We start from the raw sequence: 19,327 nt of genomic DNA on the forward strand, positions 1-19,327 counted from the left end.
CAATGCTGCCGGCCGCCGCCGCCACCAACGGCTCCGTCACCTCAACGCTGGTGGCGCCGATGCGGGTCGCTGATGACGGCTCTTCGACGGAGGCCGGCAGCAGTGCGCTGTCGTCGCCCGCTGGCGGCGACGCCGTCTCCACTTCCGCTGACCAGCTCTCCGCGACGCAGATGGCGCAGCTGGTCTCTCAGGACCTGCAGCAGCTGTACCGAGTGGTGTTCCGGGAGGCGCTGGCGGGTATCCCCTCCGTGGCGTACCCGCCTCCGGTGGCCACAGGCCGCATCGACGTACATAACGTGTGGCGATGATGATGGTGGAGGTGGGGTGGCGATGTCGGTTGCGCACAACGGTGATGTTGGTGATAGGTAGTGATGGCGGCGAAAATGGCCTGGCGTGGTGATGGCGATGACGGCGGTGATGGTGATGGTGATGGTGATGGTGAGCTCGTCGTGTTGGTGGTGGTGGGGTCAGGGGAGAGGCAGCGAATAGCCGTGTTCGCTGGGTCGTGTACACGCATGTCTGTGTGTGTGTATTCGTGTTGTGTGTTTTTATTCCCTCGAACGTTGTAGGCCGCGCGAGCGGACCGTGACTCCCCTGAAGTCGGTATGTGTACGGGGGAAGTGGTTGGTTTGCGTCCTTCAGAGGTCTATAAGCGCCAAGGAAGGAAGGGGCGACAGGGGGGCCAATCCTGATGATGTTGAAGATGCACAGGTCGTGTGCAGGTGTCGCCTCTTTCATTCCAGAACTCAAAATAGCTATGTACGGCAGGAGTAAAACGAGCGGAGCTGTACGACAGCTTGCAGTACTGATGATGATTAATGCTCTAGCAGTCTTGCATTCATTTGCACATTGGTTCTCGTGGTTGGCGGGGGGGAGGTGCGCCCCTGTGATTGGGGGGTTGAGGGTCAATGCCCTCGTTTCACTTCGGCTGGTGACTGTGAGTTTGACCGGATGGGAAAAGGAGGGGGAGAGGAGGGGGGGCCATTGGGCGCTGGCAGCTGGGTGTGATAGCTTCAGCCCGCCCCGAGAGAGCGCAGGCCTGACACATCCGACAGGGCAATAAAGTGCCGTAGCAGGAGTTATAACCTCTTTGTCGTACCTGTACGGTACATGTGTATAGACGACTGTTAATTAATGACGCATCCGACTAAATATATAGAGAGTTGTGTACGACTGTAGGTGCCGTAGGATGTGGCAGGGTCAGCGGCGGTGATGGTAGTGGAGGTGGTGGCGACGAAAGTTGGGGCGGCGGTGGAGGTGGAGGCTCTGGAGGTTGGAGGTTGGAGTGCTATGTGTTCTCGTATTTTACTCATGCTTCCTGCCCTCGGGCCCTCACGACGGTGATGTTCGTTAGTAGCCTATATTGGCTACGTCCTGGAGTTTAGAGGTGCCATGTTCATCAGGCGCGTGATGCTGCCGGCTCTTGGCTGCTCCGGGCGCCGCCCCCCCCGGGGGTGGGGTCCTCGGTCCGCAGGTCCGAGAAGAAAATTCGCGATTCCCATTGAACAAATATCCGATTTTCAAAAATGATTTGTTAATTAAAAAACTGTATTCGCTCATTACGTTGGTATGCGTTTTGCTGAGAACTTGCGTTTGCACTTGCTGCTGAAGACACGGCCGCTTACTGATACGGAGAGGCCCTGTCGTTAGCTGACCTGACCTGACCTGGCGTGACATGAGGTGGTGGTGATTTTCGGGACTTTCAGCTTGGCGGCATTGGCTGCGGTGATGGCGCTGCGGCGCCGCTGTGATGGCTTTGTTGATGATGCTGGTGGTGGTCGTAGGGTGGTTGTAGGGTAAAATGCAATGATGGTTGGCTTCATGGTGTGTCTGGTAAGGATTACCGCTGTGGAGGCTGAAGGTGATGATGATTGTGGTTGTTGTTGTTGTTGTGGTGGTGGTGGTGGTGGTGATGGACTTCGGTTGCTGGGGCTGGCGGTAGACGGAGAAGCTCATTTCAGCTTCAATAGGACCACAAGGAGCGGCAGCAGCAGCAATGGCAGTGGCAGCAGTAGTAGCAGTAGCAGTCACAAGGGGGGTTTAGTAGTTAGGAAAGGGCTACACCAGCTGTCCCCAGCCTTCCTTCCATTCCCCCTTCCCTCCTGTTCATCTACAGTACCATCCTGCTACCGGCCACACCAACTAAGACACCGGAAAGTGGGTCTAACACACAGACACAGGTTGACACCACAACGCCAACGCCAACAGCTTTGCAAGTAAAATTATAACACAAGCAACGAACGAACAAACAACCAAACCAGATACACTAACGACTCCAACAAACTGCAACCACCAGCCGTCAATCATCAGCGACAACCCAACACGTGCTGCACGCGGCGGCCAACATCCCCCCCACAACGGCTCTTGCCCGGTGTTTCGTTGTTGACAGTTAACAATAACGGTTCGTTAGTTAAAACCCGGGAAAGCCCCATCGATCCCTAAATGTCACTCTAACCTTTTTAAAGTGGAATGAAGCCCTTTGCATCGTTTTGAAGTCACTTAGTAGGGGGGAAATTCAAATTTTGAGGTGAGCTGCCCCAGGCCGGGTTTGGAACCTAACACCTCCCGAATTGAATAAGCCGTGTGAATGTTGGGAGGAGGACAGTGCAACACACGCATCTCCAGGTCCTACGGGTCCGTGTTTGAAAACATCACATGACACAGGCACCCTCACACCGACATACATATGTACATACGCGCACACGTATGTGTGTATGTATGTCGCAGTATGAGCGACGGGTTGCAGCTTGCAGACATACACACAGAGTCAGACACATGCGAGACACACCAGCATCTGCGCTTCCTCCGAATACTCCCCTAAAACAATGAGACGCGCCCTAAACCCCTTAAAACCCTAGGCATCCCCCGCCGGGTTTTCCCCTCGCTGATTCCCCCCGTTGCTGTTGGGTTTTCCTCCCGTTGCTACCTTGGTCCGTTGGGTAACAGAGGGTCACGTGCAACACCCTGTAAGTGAATCCCTTCAGGATCCGAAAAGCTACAGCCCCTACTCGCGTAGTGAGTCTTGTTGTACCCCTTTGTTCTGCCCCTGCTGCTGCTACTGCTGGTCTGAGTTTTGTTGGTCAGGCGATGAAGGCGGTAAAGCTGTCGGTGTCGGTGGCAATGATGGTGATGGCAATGATGATGATGACGACGGGGCGGCGGCCGGGGTGGCCGCTGCGGCCGGGGGCAGCCCCCCCGCCACGTCGACGGAGGTGAGACGCAAGACGCCCACAGCGCATGTGAAGCCGTGGAGGTGTGTGGTGTTGTCCACGCGCCCAATCTCACCTGCGGGCCGCGCAGCGACCGCGGATGCACCCGGAACAGACCCATGGGTCAGGAGGCCGCAAAGGTAGCCACGGAAGGCGCCGCATTGACAGAGACCCACGGGTCGCGGTGGATACACATCTCCTAAGTCCCACGATCTCTAAAACGCACTGGAAGTGAAGACGGGACGATGGACCCATGGGATTGCCCGAGAAGTGCCAATGTATGACGCAAAGCTGGACAGTAACGCCTGCTCGTCCCCCAGCACCGCAAAACTATTAGAAAGGAAATGCGGTAGTGCTGGTTAAACCACATGGTCAGACACATCCCGTCTCCGCAGTCCCCCCCTGCCTTCCTCTCCCTCCCCAGAACCCACTTCCCACCATTGCACTGAAAACCCGCGCACGGCACCGGCACGTACGACGACATTGTACGGGCGTCGTACGAGTCCTCGCCGTACAGTCCAGACCCGCGGCCGTTGCATGTGAACATGAACATGCCGAAGGGCGGTGGGGGCTGCTCCGCAGCGCCCCCCTGAAGCATTGCCTGAAGGAATAGTTTGGATGTATGTATGCTTGTATATTTGTATGTATATATGTACGTATTATGCATGTATGTGTGTGTGAATGAGACGAGAAGCAACGAATTAGGACACCACCATTTTGCGCCGGGACGGGATGGGACGATCGAAAGTTCACTAGAAGGTCCCAGCGACCCTCAAATCAATACATCAATATAAATAGATTAATATCATTATCAATATCAGTACAGGCGGCCTAGGAGTCATCCGGAAGCTCCCGCCAGAAAAACCCAGAACCCACTTCACACCCCGAACCCCCAGTGCAGTGTCGAAACCCCCCCGGTCTTACCCCCGAACCCCCCAACCTTCCCCCCTTGAAAAGGCAAAGGAAACGCAACACCCTGCACGGGGTAATGCCGTACATACCTGCAGCTGCTTGCGCTTGTACGACAGGCCGTGCGAAGTGAGATCTTCCTGAGCGCCCTGCTTGTCTCGTACCTGCACAAAAACACAAAAATGTTGCTGCAACAACAAAAACAGTCGCCACCACCATCATCACCCCGACTACCCGGGTGTTTCCTAGTTGAGGGGTTTGTTTTTCAAAAGCAAAAACGTCCTATCAGCTGGCTGAATGTGGTTGATAGATATTTTATATCGGAGGAGCTGAGGGGCGGGGAGATGACATGGCTGGGTAGCTGCTGCTTCAGAGCGATGCACCATATACATCACAGCGATCCCATTCCCCAGGGCCACAACTGAGCCCCGTACATCAGGGGGCTCAGAAAGGTAAGTTGTGTAATCATGGGGCTCAGAAAGGTAAGTGAGTGCAGGAGGTGATGATGTGATGAGCTTGTTGGAAAGGTGATGTGCATTAGCCCACGCGTACGACGATGCCGTACGCTGTGCCGTACACCCACCATGAATCGTATTCTCTGTCCCACCCTCAAGTACTCCCCCACCACCAGGCTCTGTTCGGAATCAAATCCGCGAAGCGCCCGAATGAGAAAGTCCTACGCTCGTACATCCGTACGCACGTCCGTACAGGTGCGAGAGGAGCGGTGTCGTGTGTGTGTGTATGGCGGGGGGGAAGGAGGGGAGAGGGGCGGCGGGGGAAGCCATGAAGGAGGTCGTACAGCGGGGGATGGTGTCAGGGCTCTCCAAAGGCAAGAGACATACATACATACATACAAACATACATACATACAGCACACCCCACGGCTCGCAATTACGAGGGTAGAGGTCGTTATGAGCCCTCCAGGCATCACCACGTTATCCCGGCTCCCCCCCCCTTAACCCTAACACATCACGAATATCGGCAAACCTCCAATCAACACCCCCGAGCCAAGCCCGCAACCCCTCCCGCCGTCCCCCCGCCCTTCCCCCCGCCCTTCCCCCCGCCCTCCCCCCCCACCAAACTAAGCTTCCCCCCCATTACACACATACACGCACACGCACACCCACGTGCGGCTCCAGGGAGGCCTTCAGCCCCTCCGGGGCGACTCCCACCGTCAGGTTGGCCACCGTCTTACGAAGCTGAGCCTCGCTCATACCGCTGAGCACGGACTGAGAGCAGGGGGGGGGTTGCGGGGGGAAATGTGCGGGTTTGCGGGGCTGTTCATATGGTTCCCTAACTCCTTGCGCGCATGTATGCGTGTGTGTCTGTATGTATACCTGCCTTTGTGTGCGTGACACGCGGCGCGTGGTGTGTATGTGTATGGATTCTACAACCCTACCCCCCAATGCAACACCCGCGGGTAGTGCGGGGGGCCCTCCCCCTTCCCGCACCTCTCCCCATCCTCCTCCCCATCCTCCCATCCTCGCGAATTTCTATTTTCCAACCCTCCCCTTCACCCTGACGACCCGGCAATGTACGGCACGGTACAGCAATGTACGGCACCTGCAGCTCTATTTGAAACGCCTCCAGTGCCCTTAGCGATCTCCCCCGGGCTACACTCGGGGCGGACAGCGCCGTGACGCGGGAGGGGTTAGCCGGGTCAACGTGGTCAACGGTCCAGGTGGTGGAGGTGAGGGGGCGGCAACCCTGGAGGGGGGGAGGGAGGAAATACACATGGAATGGTGGGGGCGGGGAGGGGAGGGGGGAGGGAAGGGGAGGAGGGAGGGGAGGGGGGAGGGAAGGGGAGGAGGGAGGGGAGGGGGGAGGGAAGGGGGGATGGGAGGGAAGTGGGGAGGAGAGGAAGGGGGGAGGGGAGGGATGTGGGGAAGAGAGGAAGGGGGGAGGGGAGGGAAGGGGGGAGGGAAGTGAGGAGGGGAGGGGGGAGAGGAAGGGGAAGGGGAAGTGGGGGAGGGGAGGGGAGAGGAAGTGAGAGAAAGGCGTTGGCAAGGGTACGGGTAGAACGGGGAGGAGGGGGTGAGAGGGCAGGGCGGAGCGAATGGTGGTGCGCGGGACGTGTTTTTTTGTGTGTACGAGGACACGTACGACAAGTTCTGTCAATGTTTTAAGGCATCCACCACCACCACCAGCTGGCCCGCTGGCTCTACTTTTCACGAGTCTGCCTACTCTCACTGTAACAACCACACACACAACCACACACACACACACACCCCAAAACAGACACCAACACGCCCACACACCAACACACACACACACCCCACCACGACCACCTACCTGTGCAATCATTAGGTCCATCTGAACCTCCCCGAAAATGGACATAACGACTACGCCGCGTGTGAAAACCCCTATACCATCACCACCACCATCACCACCACCACCACCACCACCACCACCACCACCGCCGGCTCTGCTACTGCTGCTGCTACTGCCGGGCTCACTGGCGGTGTCAATGGTAGTAGCGGCGGCGGTGGCAACAGCAGATGTGGCAGGTAGTGCCGTACTTGCTGTTGCGGCGGCGGCGGACCAGCAGAATGTGGCTGTACGGGAGCCCCCGAATGAGGAGGAGGAGCTGAGGCCACCTGGCGGGTTAGTTGGTTGGTTGGTTGTTGGGTTTCTCTTTTGACAGTTGAGTTAGTTATTAGACGGTTTGTCGGTTAGTTATTGAAATTGTACGAATGATAAAACAATAAGGAAGTGGCAGTTGAGGTTACTGTGGCTATTACTGTGGCTACCATTCACTGGTATATGAGTGTCGGTCATTTCCAACAATGGCCGTACCGTGCCACGCAAAATGCCGTACAACCCAACACGAAATTTCATCCTGGTCCCCAGGATGGTCCCCAAACTGTTGTCCCCTTCCTCCACCTCCCCCTTTACGTGTATATAAATATAAATATAAAATAAATGAAGTAAAAAATGTATGTATGTATGTATGTATGTATGTATGTATGTATGTATGTATGTATGTATGTATGTATGTATGTATGTATGTATGTATGTATGTATGTATGTATGTATGTATGTATGTATGTATGTATGTATGTATGTATGTATGTATGTCCAATGCCGCCAGCGCTGTCACGGCACCGCCCTCACCAATCTTTGCGGCCGTGGGAAAGGCGAAATCCAGTCCCCCCAGTAGATCCTGTACGGCAGCGAAGGAGGGATCTGACAGCACCACCAGCGACAGGGGGCTTTCCGGGAAGGCGGGTACTCCGAGTACGGCAGACCAGCGATCCGGAGGCGCATCTATTCGTATGTACGTATGTATGTACGTATATGCGGGAGGTGGGTGGGTGGGCCGGGTAAAAAGCTGTTAGGAGATGGAGAAGAAGGATAGGAACGAAGCCGTACGTACGGCGGGTGGGCAAGGCGGTTATGACGGTTAAGTGGGGAACGTCAAATTATACGGGCAGCGAACGTCAAAGAAGAACAAATGCTAACCGAAAGCTGGAGATAAATAAATAAAAAAAGGAGACAGACTGCCAGCTGGCCCAAAATAATAGTAACAAACAAATAAATAATAAATAAATAAATAAATAAATAAATAAATAAATAATAATAAATAAATAATAATAAATAAATAAATATACCCAACTGGCCCAAGTAGCTCCGGAACCTTGAGATGGGGATGGAAGGAGAAATTGCCGTCCCAGGGCCCTATGACCCCTCTCCCGTGCCTCAGGGCCCCCGGAGGGCCCTATGACGAAATATGCCGAAAAAAGGGCCTTACCTCCGTCAGGTACGTTCGTCTCGTCCAAGTGCCGTACAATCACTTCGGCCTGCGCGGAAGCAAGGCGTCGCCTGCTTTATATATGGGACCATGATGTCCGCTCGCTCACTCTCACTCCCCCCACACACGCGCAAAGACAGGACAAAACTACAAATACCGAAGCGCACACGCACATACATATATACTTACAAAAACGCATGCACGCGCACGCAGATGGGGGACATAAGCGCGGAAGAGGGCGATTCGGGAAGTGAAAGTTCGAAACCCTAAAGTTTGCCCTTCATTATTACTAATTACTAATTACGAAACGAAATTAACTTTTAGCCGACTCAACTGAGTCCAATTCAAACACTCTAGACTAGAATTTAATAATAACACAGCCAAATTCAAATTCAAATAACTTGAGGGGAATTATTCGTGCCTACCTGTGGAATGGATACCAGAGAAAGGCTGAGGGCGGGTTGAGCCTCAACCTCCAGAGCACCCTCCTCATCCACCCCGATGACTCCAAAACCCTAGAGAGAAGATTACGAATGGGTACGGCAATCAATGTACGACGTACGACATCACACAATAACGCCGGCTGGACCCACCCGGGTTTCGGACCGGGTTTAGGTTTTCTAATGGTACGCGAGCACGAAGCTGCCCCGCGGTGCCGTACAATGTACGAGCGCCCCCGAGTACCATGTCGAGCCCTCAATTCCCCCCCTCTCCCCGAACCCACCGTACATCCAAACACGTTTTTGAGGCCGGGTAACTCCGCCCGCAACGCCTGCACAAGAGACCCGAAGTCCTGCGGGGCGGTGTGTCAGGTAGGTGTGTATTTCTGGTTGGGGTGGGAGAGAGGGAGAGAAACACGTGCACGGAAGCAAGGAACTAACTATTGCCGCCGTCCAGAGTTACATCGGGGGGGGTGGGGGAGGCCAGCAACACCAAAGCCAAGGAAGGGCAAACGATGCCACTGACCGGATGTCCCAAAAAGTTGCAAAAAGTGCTGGAGGGGGGCCGGGAGGGAGGGGGGGAAAGAGGGAGGGAGGGGGAAAAGACGAACCACACACGATTGAAGCTGCTGCCAGGGCAAGAGTGTATGAAACGTAGAACTGACCGAAAGGCGTCCGTGGCGACCGCGACCTCGGGAGGGAGGGGGGAGGGAGGGAACGGTGCGAATGGTGTAACGCGGGCGTTATGTCATGACCTTGAAGACCACGCTTGTGTCGTGCGGGTGTCCTTACACGGAGATGAGGCCAAGACGGCACAGGAGATACCGCCGTATTGCCATGCCGTACATATGGTACGGCATGCCGTACCTCCAAATATTCAGAGGAGACGTACACCATGGCCACGTCGATGACGTCAGGCAGGGGCCCTCCCTGAGTGCGAATATGCGTCAGGCAGTCGAAGAGAGCCTGTAGCAGCAACGGCTTGCGTGAAATGTACGTCTTCCAGAAAGGAAGCCGGGCAGTAGTGCCGGAGGATGCGGCGGCGGCGACGGCTGTAGCATCCGAGTTTGCGGCGCTTGCGCAGGCTATAGAAGCGCGTGGTTTCAGGGCTTGTTCTCGCGGCGCGGGAAGGGAAGAAGGGATGGGGGGGTGGCACCGGACGTAGAGGTGTTGTCGTCGTCGCTGGCTGGGGCGGCTGCTACTGCTGCTGCTGCTGCTGCTGCTGCTGCCGGCGGCCGATGCTGCTAGGAAATGCTGCTGCCGTGTCGGAGGTGGGGAGCACGGTTTGGCGGCAGGCAAGCCGGCGGAGGCGGAGGAATGTGTTGGGAGCAAGGCCGAGAAGGTTCTCTGTCGTTTGGCGGAGGTAAAGGCGGTCGTGGGCATCCAGCCGGGACGTGCGGTGTAGCCAATAGAGGTGGTAAGGAGACGAGGGCTTGCGCCAGGCCTGGAGAGCTGACCCAGATCGGTTCTCATTATGTGACGTAAGTTTAAATTTTATAGCTGGTACATGCGCTAGACTTCCGGCCAGGTTGTTGCGCGATGAAGGTTGCCAGCCTTTGGCCTGCAACGTAGCCACGGAGCGGAAACCCTAGGTGCTAAAAAGCCATCCAAATAGAAAGCTCGTATCTCCAGTAATAAGGTGAGTACAAAGCCACGCGTAGAGCCCATTCTGGCGTGCGATAGGCGAAAGTCCGTGCATTCCGTACAGGCTATTAAACGCAGTAAGCGTACAACAATTCAGACCATTGCGCATCAGTTACAATCGTTTCCTTTTTAAACAACTGACTGTTAACCATTTCAAAATTTAGGATTGCACATTAGAGTTCAGTTGATCGCTTGACTGACCTCAACCGCTTTTAACGAATTACCAGAGTATCTGATAGCCGGATAATAATCTAAGCTGAAAGGTTACTTGCAACGTGTATTTGTATGTGCCGGTTCCCAACCCTGGATGACTCCGGTGTTAAGGCGCTGTCGACTCTCCTCTGTGTTCAACCTCTATATTGGACTCCTAGACTCTTATGAGGGCTCACAGGATTTGATGCGGTCTTTGTTGACCGCATCTGGCCCAGCACCCGCCAGCACGAGCCGTCACACGCTTGCCAGGGTCGTGGAGTTTCAAAGCCGGACCTTTGCTGCCATCGCCCAGCCAGAATTGGGAATCTTGCGGCAGATGGAGCCTCAAAGCGCGCAGCAGCAACAACAGCAGCAGGTCCAGCAGCAGGCCACCATGTATGAGCCGCTGCAGCAGGGCATCGAGGTCGCACCCGCGTCCCCGCAGCGGACGTCAACGGGTTTTAAGAAAACATTTTACAAAAGGAAGCTGCCCTCTCCACCTGCCATAGAATTTTCCTCGCCGGAAGGTGCGCAGCCTAAACCGGCCCATGTGCCCGAAAACGAAGTCGACCTTTTTGAGTATTGTTGGAAGTATGGCGCACGGACCAGAAAAGACATATAACCCTCCTGCCTTCACGCATGATATTCTCTACTTACGACTTAGCTGCTAAGGGAAGGAGGTCCACCTGGACCCACCTGAACCTTTCAGTACATCCGTCATCCGGAAGGAAGAACACGCAGTTGCATCCACCATCGTGTTTCGGCCATGTAATTGCTCTCTCTATTTATCTATCTACCTATCTATCTCTCCATGTCCATCTCATTTGCTAAAAGTAACTTGGGTCATTCGCAAACGAGTTGTTCTCTGTCTATTTCTTATCTACGTTTGACGACTAGTCTGCGGATTTTCACTCCTCCATGCCTCTTCCCCCGTTCTCTCTTTCCTCCCCCTGCCCCAGGAAGGCAGCTGTTCCAGGAGGCCCTTCTGGAAGGCTCCATGGTGGGCTTCTTCAAACTTATGGAACAATTTAAGTGAGTGGTTTCGGAGCAAGGAAAGCCCAGATTCCCGGAAGCCCAGTGGGTAATTCTTCGCGGGCGGGTGGCGGTTGGGGAACTAGAATCACGGGGCATTCATGAGTTGGGGACACTTAAAAGCTGACCGGAGGGAACGGGGTGAGATGGGACGAAATCATCATCATCATCATCATCATTATCACCAACGCCACCACTAACACCACCACAATGTTTCATCACCATCTTCATCATAACCACCATCATAACCACCTTCATCATAACCACCTTCATCATAACCATCACCTTCACCATCTTCACCATAATCATCGTCATAAACACCATCATCCTGTAATGCCCCCCCTCTTGTACGCTCTTGCCCTGGCAGCAGCTTCACTCGTTCGTGGTTCGTCTTTCCCCCCCTCCACCCGCCCGCCAGTACGCAGGACGAGCCGGCCTTCTGCGGTCTGGCCTCCCTGGCTATGGTGCTTAACGCGCTGTCCATTGACCCCCGTCGCACATGGAAGGGCTCATGGCGCTGGTTCCATGAAGCCATGCTGGACTGCTGCAGGTTGGATTTGAAGGCGAGGGGCGTGAGGGGGCGTGAGGGGGGAAATGGGGTGTGTGGGGTAACTAAGATGTGTGCGTGTGTATGTATGTCCCTCCATCCCGTCAATCGAGATGCTTTCTGCATGTTGGGGGGAAGAGGGCCGGTCGGTGCGTTGCCGGTGTTGTGCATGCGGCGGCATGTGTAGCAGCTCGCTGTGCGTATCAGGACCCCCTGCTGCTGCTGCTGCTACTGCTGCTGCTACTGCTGCCGCCCCTGCTACTGCCCCTGCTACTGCTGCTGCCTGAGCGCTGGGGGACTCTGCTTCAACCTTCCCTCGCGCCGACTCGCCTCGCATTGTATAACTGGCAATGTTATCCTACATCCTACGCGCGACATACATATATACATACATACGCACATTACCTTGCGGTGTGTTTCGGCTTCGGCCCCCGGCTCTCGCGGCCCACAGTGTAATCTAAGTCATACATACATACGCACATCTTACGACTCAGTTTATTGTTAAGCACGCACTCACCCCTCCGTGCCGCCGGGCCCATCAGGCCGCTGGATGCCGTGAAGAAGGAGGGCATTACTCTGTACCAGGTAATTGGTATACGACAAATTGGGCGTGTGGGTTGCAGGTTCTGTTACTGTGATAGAGTTAAGTAATTGGTTCCTGTTACGGTGGTTATTGCCGTTGTTCGTTAGCGGTTGTTCTTTAAAGGTTACTGTGTTGGCGATTATGCTTTGGAGTTTGGTGATGTCTTGAAAGGTGCGAATCCTATGCACTCACACGTACACGTACACTCTCCCACAGGCTTCCTGCCTGGCTCGCTGTAACGGCGCCCGCGTGGAGCTGCGACCGTACGGCAGTACGACTTTGGAGCAGTTCCGTGCCGAGGTCCAGTCCGTGTGCCGAAGTGGGGAGGAGCACATTGTGGTGTCGTACAGCCGCAAGGTGAGACAACGAAACCCTTGTCCTCAACACGCTCTAACACATCATTGGACGAGATGGGGGGGGTGAGGAAGAATCCCGATCCATAACCACCCATGCACACAAACATACATACAAACATACATACGGCAGGCTGCTGGCAGAGGTTGAGGCCTGAGTTCTGCTCCCGGAGTGGCCGGGTTCAAATCCGCCTGCCGACCTCTCGGGTGTGTGGGAGGTTTAGAAATGGGAGGTGGCCCCCCATCTTGTGGACGGTGTAGGACGTGATAATATCAACTTGCAAGCTGACCAGGAACTAAGTTGAGGCGCCGTTGATCCGCTAGATTTGGTTGGATGCTGGTGGTGAGTTGCCGAACCCAACGAATATATTCTGAAATCGGATGGGGTGACGGATTAGGGTGCCCCTCTAGCAGGGGAGAGCAGCGAACTGCCTCGGGAAAGGGGGCCGCTGGTGAAGCTATACCACCCTGTAACAACATACATACATACATACACAAGTACACAAAACACATGACGTTCCGCTACCATGCAACTCATCCCTCTGCTCGTCCACCGCGGTCGCTCATGCATCATGCTCTATGCGTTTTTGTGTTTTTTTGACTCCTAAGCTCGGTTCTACAACTACCAACCCATCTATTCCCCCACGATACACGCCCGGGTTAAATGCTGTGGGCTTATCTCCTCTTCCTACTCCCCCTCCCCCCTCTTCCCCCCGCTTCTTCCCCCCTCCCCCCGCCTCAATCGTGTGTGGTTCGTCTTTCCCCCCTTCCCCGCCTTTCCCCGTTCAGGCCTTCCTCCAGACGGGGGACGGGCACTTCAGCCCCTTAGGCGGCTATCACCGTGACAGGGACCTGGTGCTGGTGCTGGATGTGGTGCGTGCGGGTGCAGGAGGGGGGGAGGGGGAGGGGTGAGGGGGGGAGGGGATGTTAGTGACGGCGTGTGTGTATGGGGGGATAGGGTTGGGAAAGTTGGAGGGATGCGGCAGCTGGGGGTTTAGGCGCCGCGTCGGGATTGGGCGCACGACTTGGGGGCTGGGGTGGGCGAGTGGGGGGGGGAAGAGGGGAGAGAACAGCACTGCATGGACTTATGGACCTGGGAGCTGTGCCAGTGCTGGCTGATCTGATTTAACCACGTTGTGTGCTCCGGGCTGGTTGGTTTTACCTGATCTGATGCCTCACCCCTCACCTCACCTCACCTCACCTCCCATCACCTCCCATCACCTCCCATCACCTCCCATCACCTCCCATCACCTCCCCTCCCATCGCACGGCTCTGTGGAATGTGGTCGTGGAATAATCCAACCCGGGCTGCTCGCATCTTCTGGCTGGCTGGCTACTGCGGCTACTGCGGCGGCTGCTACTTCTACGGCTTGGGGCATGTCGGCTCTGTGTATTACTTCCCCCTGATGGCGGCGGCTCCCTCCTCCCCCCTCTCCCCTCTCCATCCCCCTCTCCCCCCCTCTTCCCTCCTCCTCCGGACTCCCCCGTCAGGCCCGATTCAAATATCCGCCGGTAAGACGGACTGACATGCTGACATACTGATTGCCAGCTGTGTGTGTTTTGTTACCGGGGTACACGCCTTACACGTACGACACCCTACGACATGTGTCCCTCCGCGCCCTTTCCCTTTCTCATGTTCCCCCCTCCACCCCTCCGCGTCCGCGCCGTGTTTTGCAGCACTGGGTGCCGCTATCCGTGTTGTACGACGCCATGTCGTACATTGACCCTGAGACGGGTCGTCCACGCGGCTACATGCGGCTAGCCTCCAATCCGTTGTTGGACTCCGTGCTGCTGACGTTGGACTTGCGGAGTGACGGGTGGCGTCCCGCCGACCGGTTCGTGCGGGTGGAGACACCTGCATTGGTGGAGGTGGGCGGGTGTGTGTGTGTGAGAGAGAGAGTCTGTTGTTGGTTGGTTGGTTGGTTGATGTTTTGTGGGTATGTAACAGACCGCCGCCATTATTTGATTTCTGCGAACCGTTGTTCATCCGGGGGGTGATGACGTCACTTTTTACGTAGCGGTACGACGGAAACTGTTTCACCTCCTGTTTCACCGGTCCCCAACCGCCACCGTCCCCATCGCCCCTCTCAAACGCTTTATCACCCCGCCGGGTGCCCCCTCAATACACACATACATACACACGCACACACATACATCATTCCAGGCTTTGGCAAATCAAGGCGATCTGACAGGGGAGGATGTCGTACGCCGGGTCGTTGATGCGATGCCGCTGGCCTCCCTGGACGCGTTCCTGATTGTACGGTCAGGGGCGCCGCTGGCGGCGCCGGCGGCAGCTAGCACGGCAGAAGCCTCCGCTGCTGCTGCTGCCGCCGCCGCCGCCGCCCCTAGGGTTGCGGCGCCGCTGGCCCCCTGCGCTGCCCCGCCCGAAGCCCTAGCCGCCGTAGCCGCCGCTACCGCGTGTGCCGCCGCAGCCTCCACATCCCGTCCTCTTTCGCACTGCGATGGGGATGTGGCAGCGGCTGTCGCCACTGGGGCTGCTGACGGTACGGCAGCGGCAGCGGCGGAGGGGCCGAGGATTCGGATCAGCCCCGTGGCAATATCTGCCGCCGCCAGAAAACGCTGTGGTGGCGGCGACGGCAGCAGCAGCGCCGCGGCCGCCAAGTCTTCCTCCTCGTGCGGCGGCAGTTGCGGCTCTAGTGCACCTGACGGCGGCGGAGCTGACGGCGGCGGCGGTGGTGGTTGCGACAGCAGCAGCAAGAGCAGTTTGATGGCGGCGGCAGCGGCGGTGTTCACGGCGCAGGACCGTTGCATTCCGTTGGCTCAACGGCAGCAGCTGTTGGACGAGCTGCGGGGAATGCCGCTGCACTCTCTGATTACCACCCATCTAGCTGCTACTGCCGCTGCTGCCGCCACTGCACCTCCCAATAGCAATACGGGGCCCTCAGGCCCACCACAGCAGGATGCGCCGCCGCCGCCGCCGCTACTGCCGCCGCCACAACATCAGCAGCGGCAAGATTATCAGCAGCAGCTGGGGCAGCAGGGGCATGTTGCGGCGGCCTCGGTGAACCTGGCGGACAAGGTGACGATGTCGCTGCTGATGCAGCAGCGCGGCGTGTGGCCGGTTCCGGAGCGGTGGCGAAACCCTGAGGCTGGTCGGCAGTGGTGGGCCTTACTTGGTCAGGGGGGTTACACTGTGGTGGAGGCGGAGGCGGCGTACCTGCGAGAGCAGCTTCAGCACATTGACGAGGTGTTACAGGTGGGGCTGTTAGGGGTTTAGGGGTTTAGAGTTTAGGTAGTAGTTGGTCGGTAGAGGGTGGAGGATAGGATAGGGATAGGGAAACGTGCCCTGTCTTGTCCTCCCTTTCTTCCCTCCCACCCCGCATACGACCCCTCATCGCTTAGGACTCACTCACTAGGGGCAGTTTCGGACTTTGGACGCCTTCCGGCAGGCAGCAGTTCATTTCTGGTTTCGTTGCTTATGATCACCTCCACCATCACCACCACCACTACCACCTCACGCACAGTCGTGTTTGCGCATCTCCCCCTTGTCCCCCCCTCCTTCCTTCCCCCTTCGTGGTGTATCTTCATTTCCTTCGAAACCTCTTTTACCACCTTCCCTCCACACCACCACCATGCATGTAAGTGTCTGTCTGTCTGTCTGTCCTTCGTTCTGTCCCGCTGATGGCGCTGCAGAGTGGCGACATGGGCGGTACGTGTGGCGAGCACAGCTCCCGTCTCGACTGTGCAGCTCACGGACACTGACTGGCTGACGGGGGGTTGGTTGCGGAGGTGGGCGAGGTGCGGCTGCGTTGCCCTCCAAGGGACGTCATCGCCTCGTGTGCGGTAGGAGGCAGCTACCTACATACATAGACACACATAGACACACACACGCACACACACACACGCGCGCGCGCACGCACAGAGAGAAAAGTAGCGGCACACGCAGTCGTTCCGAACATTATTTTCCACAGCGGCAGAGGCCGCTGGCCTCGGCATACCTCCCCATCCAACGGTCTCTTCCCTCCCTAGGGCGACACACCTCTTTCTATAGGTGCGCACCGCTTTACGCGCCAACGCCCCCCCTGTTGTGTGTCGTACCGGTGGGTATTTTTTACCTGTTTCCGTACCTGAGCTGAGCTGCTTGGGCAAGGCGTTTGGTAGCCGGCGAAGTAGGTAGCGGAATAGACTGCAGCGGACAGAGCTGGGAAGATGAATACGCCGGGAACTAGTAACGGCTGACGCGGCAGTGGAACGCTTTCCTTGGATGTGATGTGATGTGGGGGGGGGGCCAAGGAGGTGGCTAGATGGATGCGTATGTGTGTGGGGGGGGGCCCAGCAGAGGGAGCGGATACTGGGACAACACTGGGGACCCGCTCAGTATTCGGGAGTAAGAGAAACTGAAGAATTGGTTTGGCCTCATACATGAATGAAAAACACACTGTCCTGGGATACTCTGCTAGCCTGAACTCCTAGCCCGCTTTGCCAACCCCACCCCGCTGCCGTTGCCTACCTAGAGGGTGAGGTAGAGCGAGTAATGCCGTAAATGTTGTGCGGAGCGTTGGGGAGTTTATTTATGAAGTGAGTGATTCATCCTGTAGAGCTGCTTGGAGGGTATATGGACCCAATGTAGCCGAAATAAATAAAGGAGGTATGAAGGGTGGGATAGGGAATTGCTGTTTAGGTTTTTAGGGTTTTACGTGTGCTGGTCGCGTGCAGGGGGGCCAGGGACCGGATGCAGAGAGGAGGCTGTTGCAGATAAGGTGTGGGGTTGTGTGCGGCGCAGAGCACAACACAGCGCAGCGAGCGCGGTGCGACGGAAGGCTCTCTGGCACGCGGCGAGACTGGTCATGTGGGGTAGCGGCCTGGCTGACGCCGCTTTCATCAGTCGTATGGTGTGGCGGGGCACCGGGCGCTGGCACTGAGAGGAAAAAAAGGGGAGCTGCTGCTGTTGGCGTGTGCTGTGCAGTGCTGTGCTATGTAAAGTTGCCTGCGCGGGGACGTGCTGGGCTCAGCCGGCAGTCCAGCCGCGTGTCAACCTGACTCGGGTGCCAGCGGGTTTGCGGGTGACAGTGGTGACAGTGGAGCTGGCTACAGCCATTTTTTGAGAACGCGCACGTGCGCACGTTTGTACGAGAGCAGGACATCAGGTCCGCCTTGGATGCGAAGGATGCGGAGAACGAACATGCCATGCTCACGACGACGACTCCTCTGACATAAATATACTTAGTTGCACCCTACTTAAAACCTAGGACTGAGCGCGGCAGTCAGTTGTGGGCCCCGATCGATGGCCCCCCACCGTAGGGGGTGATCACGCTGCCGGGGTATATATTCCCTTGGGATCTATCTGTTGCTCTTCTCGCTATAATCCGCCTACTAGTACTACTACTAGTTAGCAAAGCAGTTTATTAAGTAGCGCTGCTGGGGCAGGCTGGAGAGCACGTTTGAGAGCTGACCACGCATGGAGTTGACTTCGCCAAACAACAACCACACGAAAAGGAAACAGAATACTCTAAACTGAGGACGAATCGGAGGAATGCGATTGTGCAAGGTGGCGTTATTATCATACAAGCCATTGAAAGTGCAAAAGGAGTTACGTGGGCCCACATGCTGCACTCAATCGGGCTATCGCATTCTTTTCTGAAGCGTGCTGGCCTTAGCCGCCTATCAGGTTGCTGCCTATCTAGCCTAGATCGTCACCATATCATCATAATTATCATCATCATTATTATTATAATTGCGTTATGCACTGGGCAGTTTGGAAAGGATAGCCTTGGTGACCGCGGCAGTATTCTTGGCGGAGAAGGCCAGGAAGACCTGCACCACGTTGACAAAGTCCGCCTCGCCGCCGGCCAGGTCGGACAGCGCGCGGATGACCAGACACTCCTTGGCCGCAGAGGCGCACACGTGCATAAAAGCCGCACCCTCCATCTCGAACGCCTGAGAAATGCCGTACATATATGCATCGATGTTGGTGGTTCGAAATCAGTCAAACAGGGCAAATAGGTGCCGGCGTCGTCGAAGCTGAATAGAAATGGTTGAGCTCCCTATCGTTATGCAAAACCTACGTACGACAGGTGTTTGGGCTCTCTAAACAGAGACAGAATCGTCGCCAAATTCATTTGTATATCATGGTACACGCCAGCCAGGATCAATCATTCAGTGCAAATTAGCATGCATGGTCAACCACCTGACGTTGTGATCGTGCCGCGCGCAGGGCTTGTGGCTGGGTGCAGCGATGTGGCTTGAATTATTCGCGCAGCGTGGAGCGGGGCCCAGCCGCCGAAAGGCCTCTCGCAAATTACGTTTCGCATCAAACAATATTTTCACAATTACCATGAGGTGAACTCATAGTCATAGGAGTGACATTTAAGTGATTGGCTTTGCGGTAGTCCAGTTGGGTAGTCTACAGCTGCGACCCCATCTGCGCCTCACCTGCGCTCTGAACAACCTGTACAGTGCCTGGCGATACTCCTTGTTGTCTAGGAAGGTGGAGCTGGACGCGCCAGGATTGGGGGAAACCACCAGCTGGGGCTGATAGCCCAGATCCATTTCCTGCGTGCACATGCGTACACATAGCCGAGTTGAGTTAGCGAAAAAACATGTCATGCCGAATTGTATGGATGACGAATGCATTCCCTGCTGCCAGCAGCCGGCATGGAACCTGTCGTGGTACGTCTGTGCGTTTGTTAATGCGTCTGATGACCGTC

At 56.2% G+C, this 19,327-nt stretch overlaps 3 protein-coding genes across 3 annotated transcripts in view; 2 read left to right on the forward strand and 1 right to left on the reverse strand.

Annotated features, from left to right (window-relative positions):
• VOLCADRAFT_96011 (uncharacterized protein) overlaps positions 1 to 308 on the forward strand; it is a gene marked incomplete at both ends in the record, with an annotated part of 7,112 nt that extends 6,804 nt beyond the window's left edge. The window contains one exon of the mRNA XM_002955033.1: positions 156 to 308. Within this exon, the coding sequence (XP_002955079.1) occupies positions 156 to 308 (153 nt within the window). The remainder of the gene's footprint in view (positions 1 to 155) is intronic.
• Positions 309 to 3,080: 2,772 nt separating this feature from the next.
• VOLCADRAFT_118962 (uncharacterized protein) lies at positions 3,081 to 9,424 on the reverse strand (the record flags this gene model as incomplete). The annotated part of the gene is made up of 14 exons (XM_002955092.1): positions 3,081 to 3,174; positions 3,641 to 3,798; positions 4,211 to 4,282; positions 4,702 to 4,794; positions 5,246 to 5,347; positions 5,682 to 5,825; positions 6,411 to 6,640; positions 7,233 to 7,385; positions 7,870 to 7,918; positions 8,295 to 8,384; positions 8,594 to 8,662; positions 8,836 to 8,863; positions 8,975 to 9,000; positions 9,177 to 9,424. Coding segments are annotated over 14 exons (1,554 nt in total), but the record flags the coding sequence as incomplete, so codon positions are not given.
• Positions 9,425 to 10,614: 1,190 nt separating this feature from the next.
• VOLCADRAFT_33691 (uncharacterized protein) lies at positions 10,615 to 14,351 on the forward strand (the record flags this gene model as incomplete). Its single annotated transcript, XM_002955034.1, has 8 exons — positions 10,615 to 10,672; positions 11,105 to 11,177; positions 11,596 to 11,727; positions 12,267 to 12,309; positions 12,524 to 12,664; positions 13,450 to 13,533; positions 14,151 to 14,171; positions 14,337 to 14,351. Coding segments are annotated over 8 exons (567 nt in total), but the record flags the coding sequence as incomplete, so codon positions are not given.
• Positions 14,352 to 19,327: the final 4,976 nt, after the last annotated feature.

The sequence above is a fragment of the Volvox carteri genome (assembly GCF_000143455.1).
Source record: "Volvox carteri f. nagariensis unplaced genomic scaffold VOLCAscaffold_48, whole genome shotgun sequence".
Lineage (NCBI taxonomy): Eukaryota > Viridiplantae > Chlorophyta > Chlorophyceae > Chlamydomonadales > Volvocaceae > Volvox > Volvox carteri.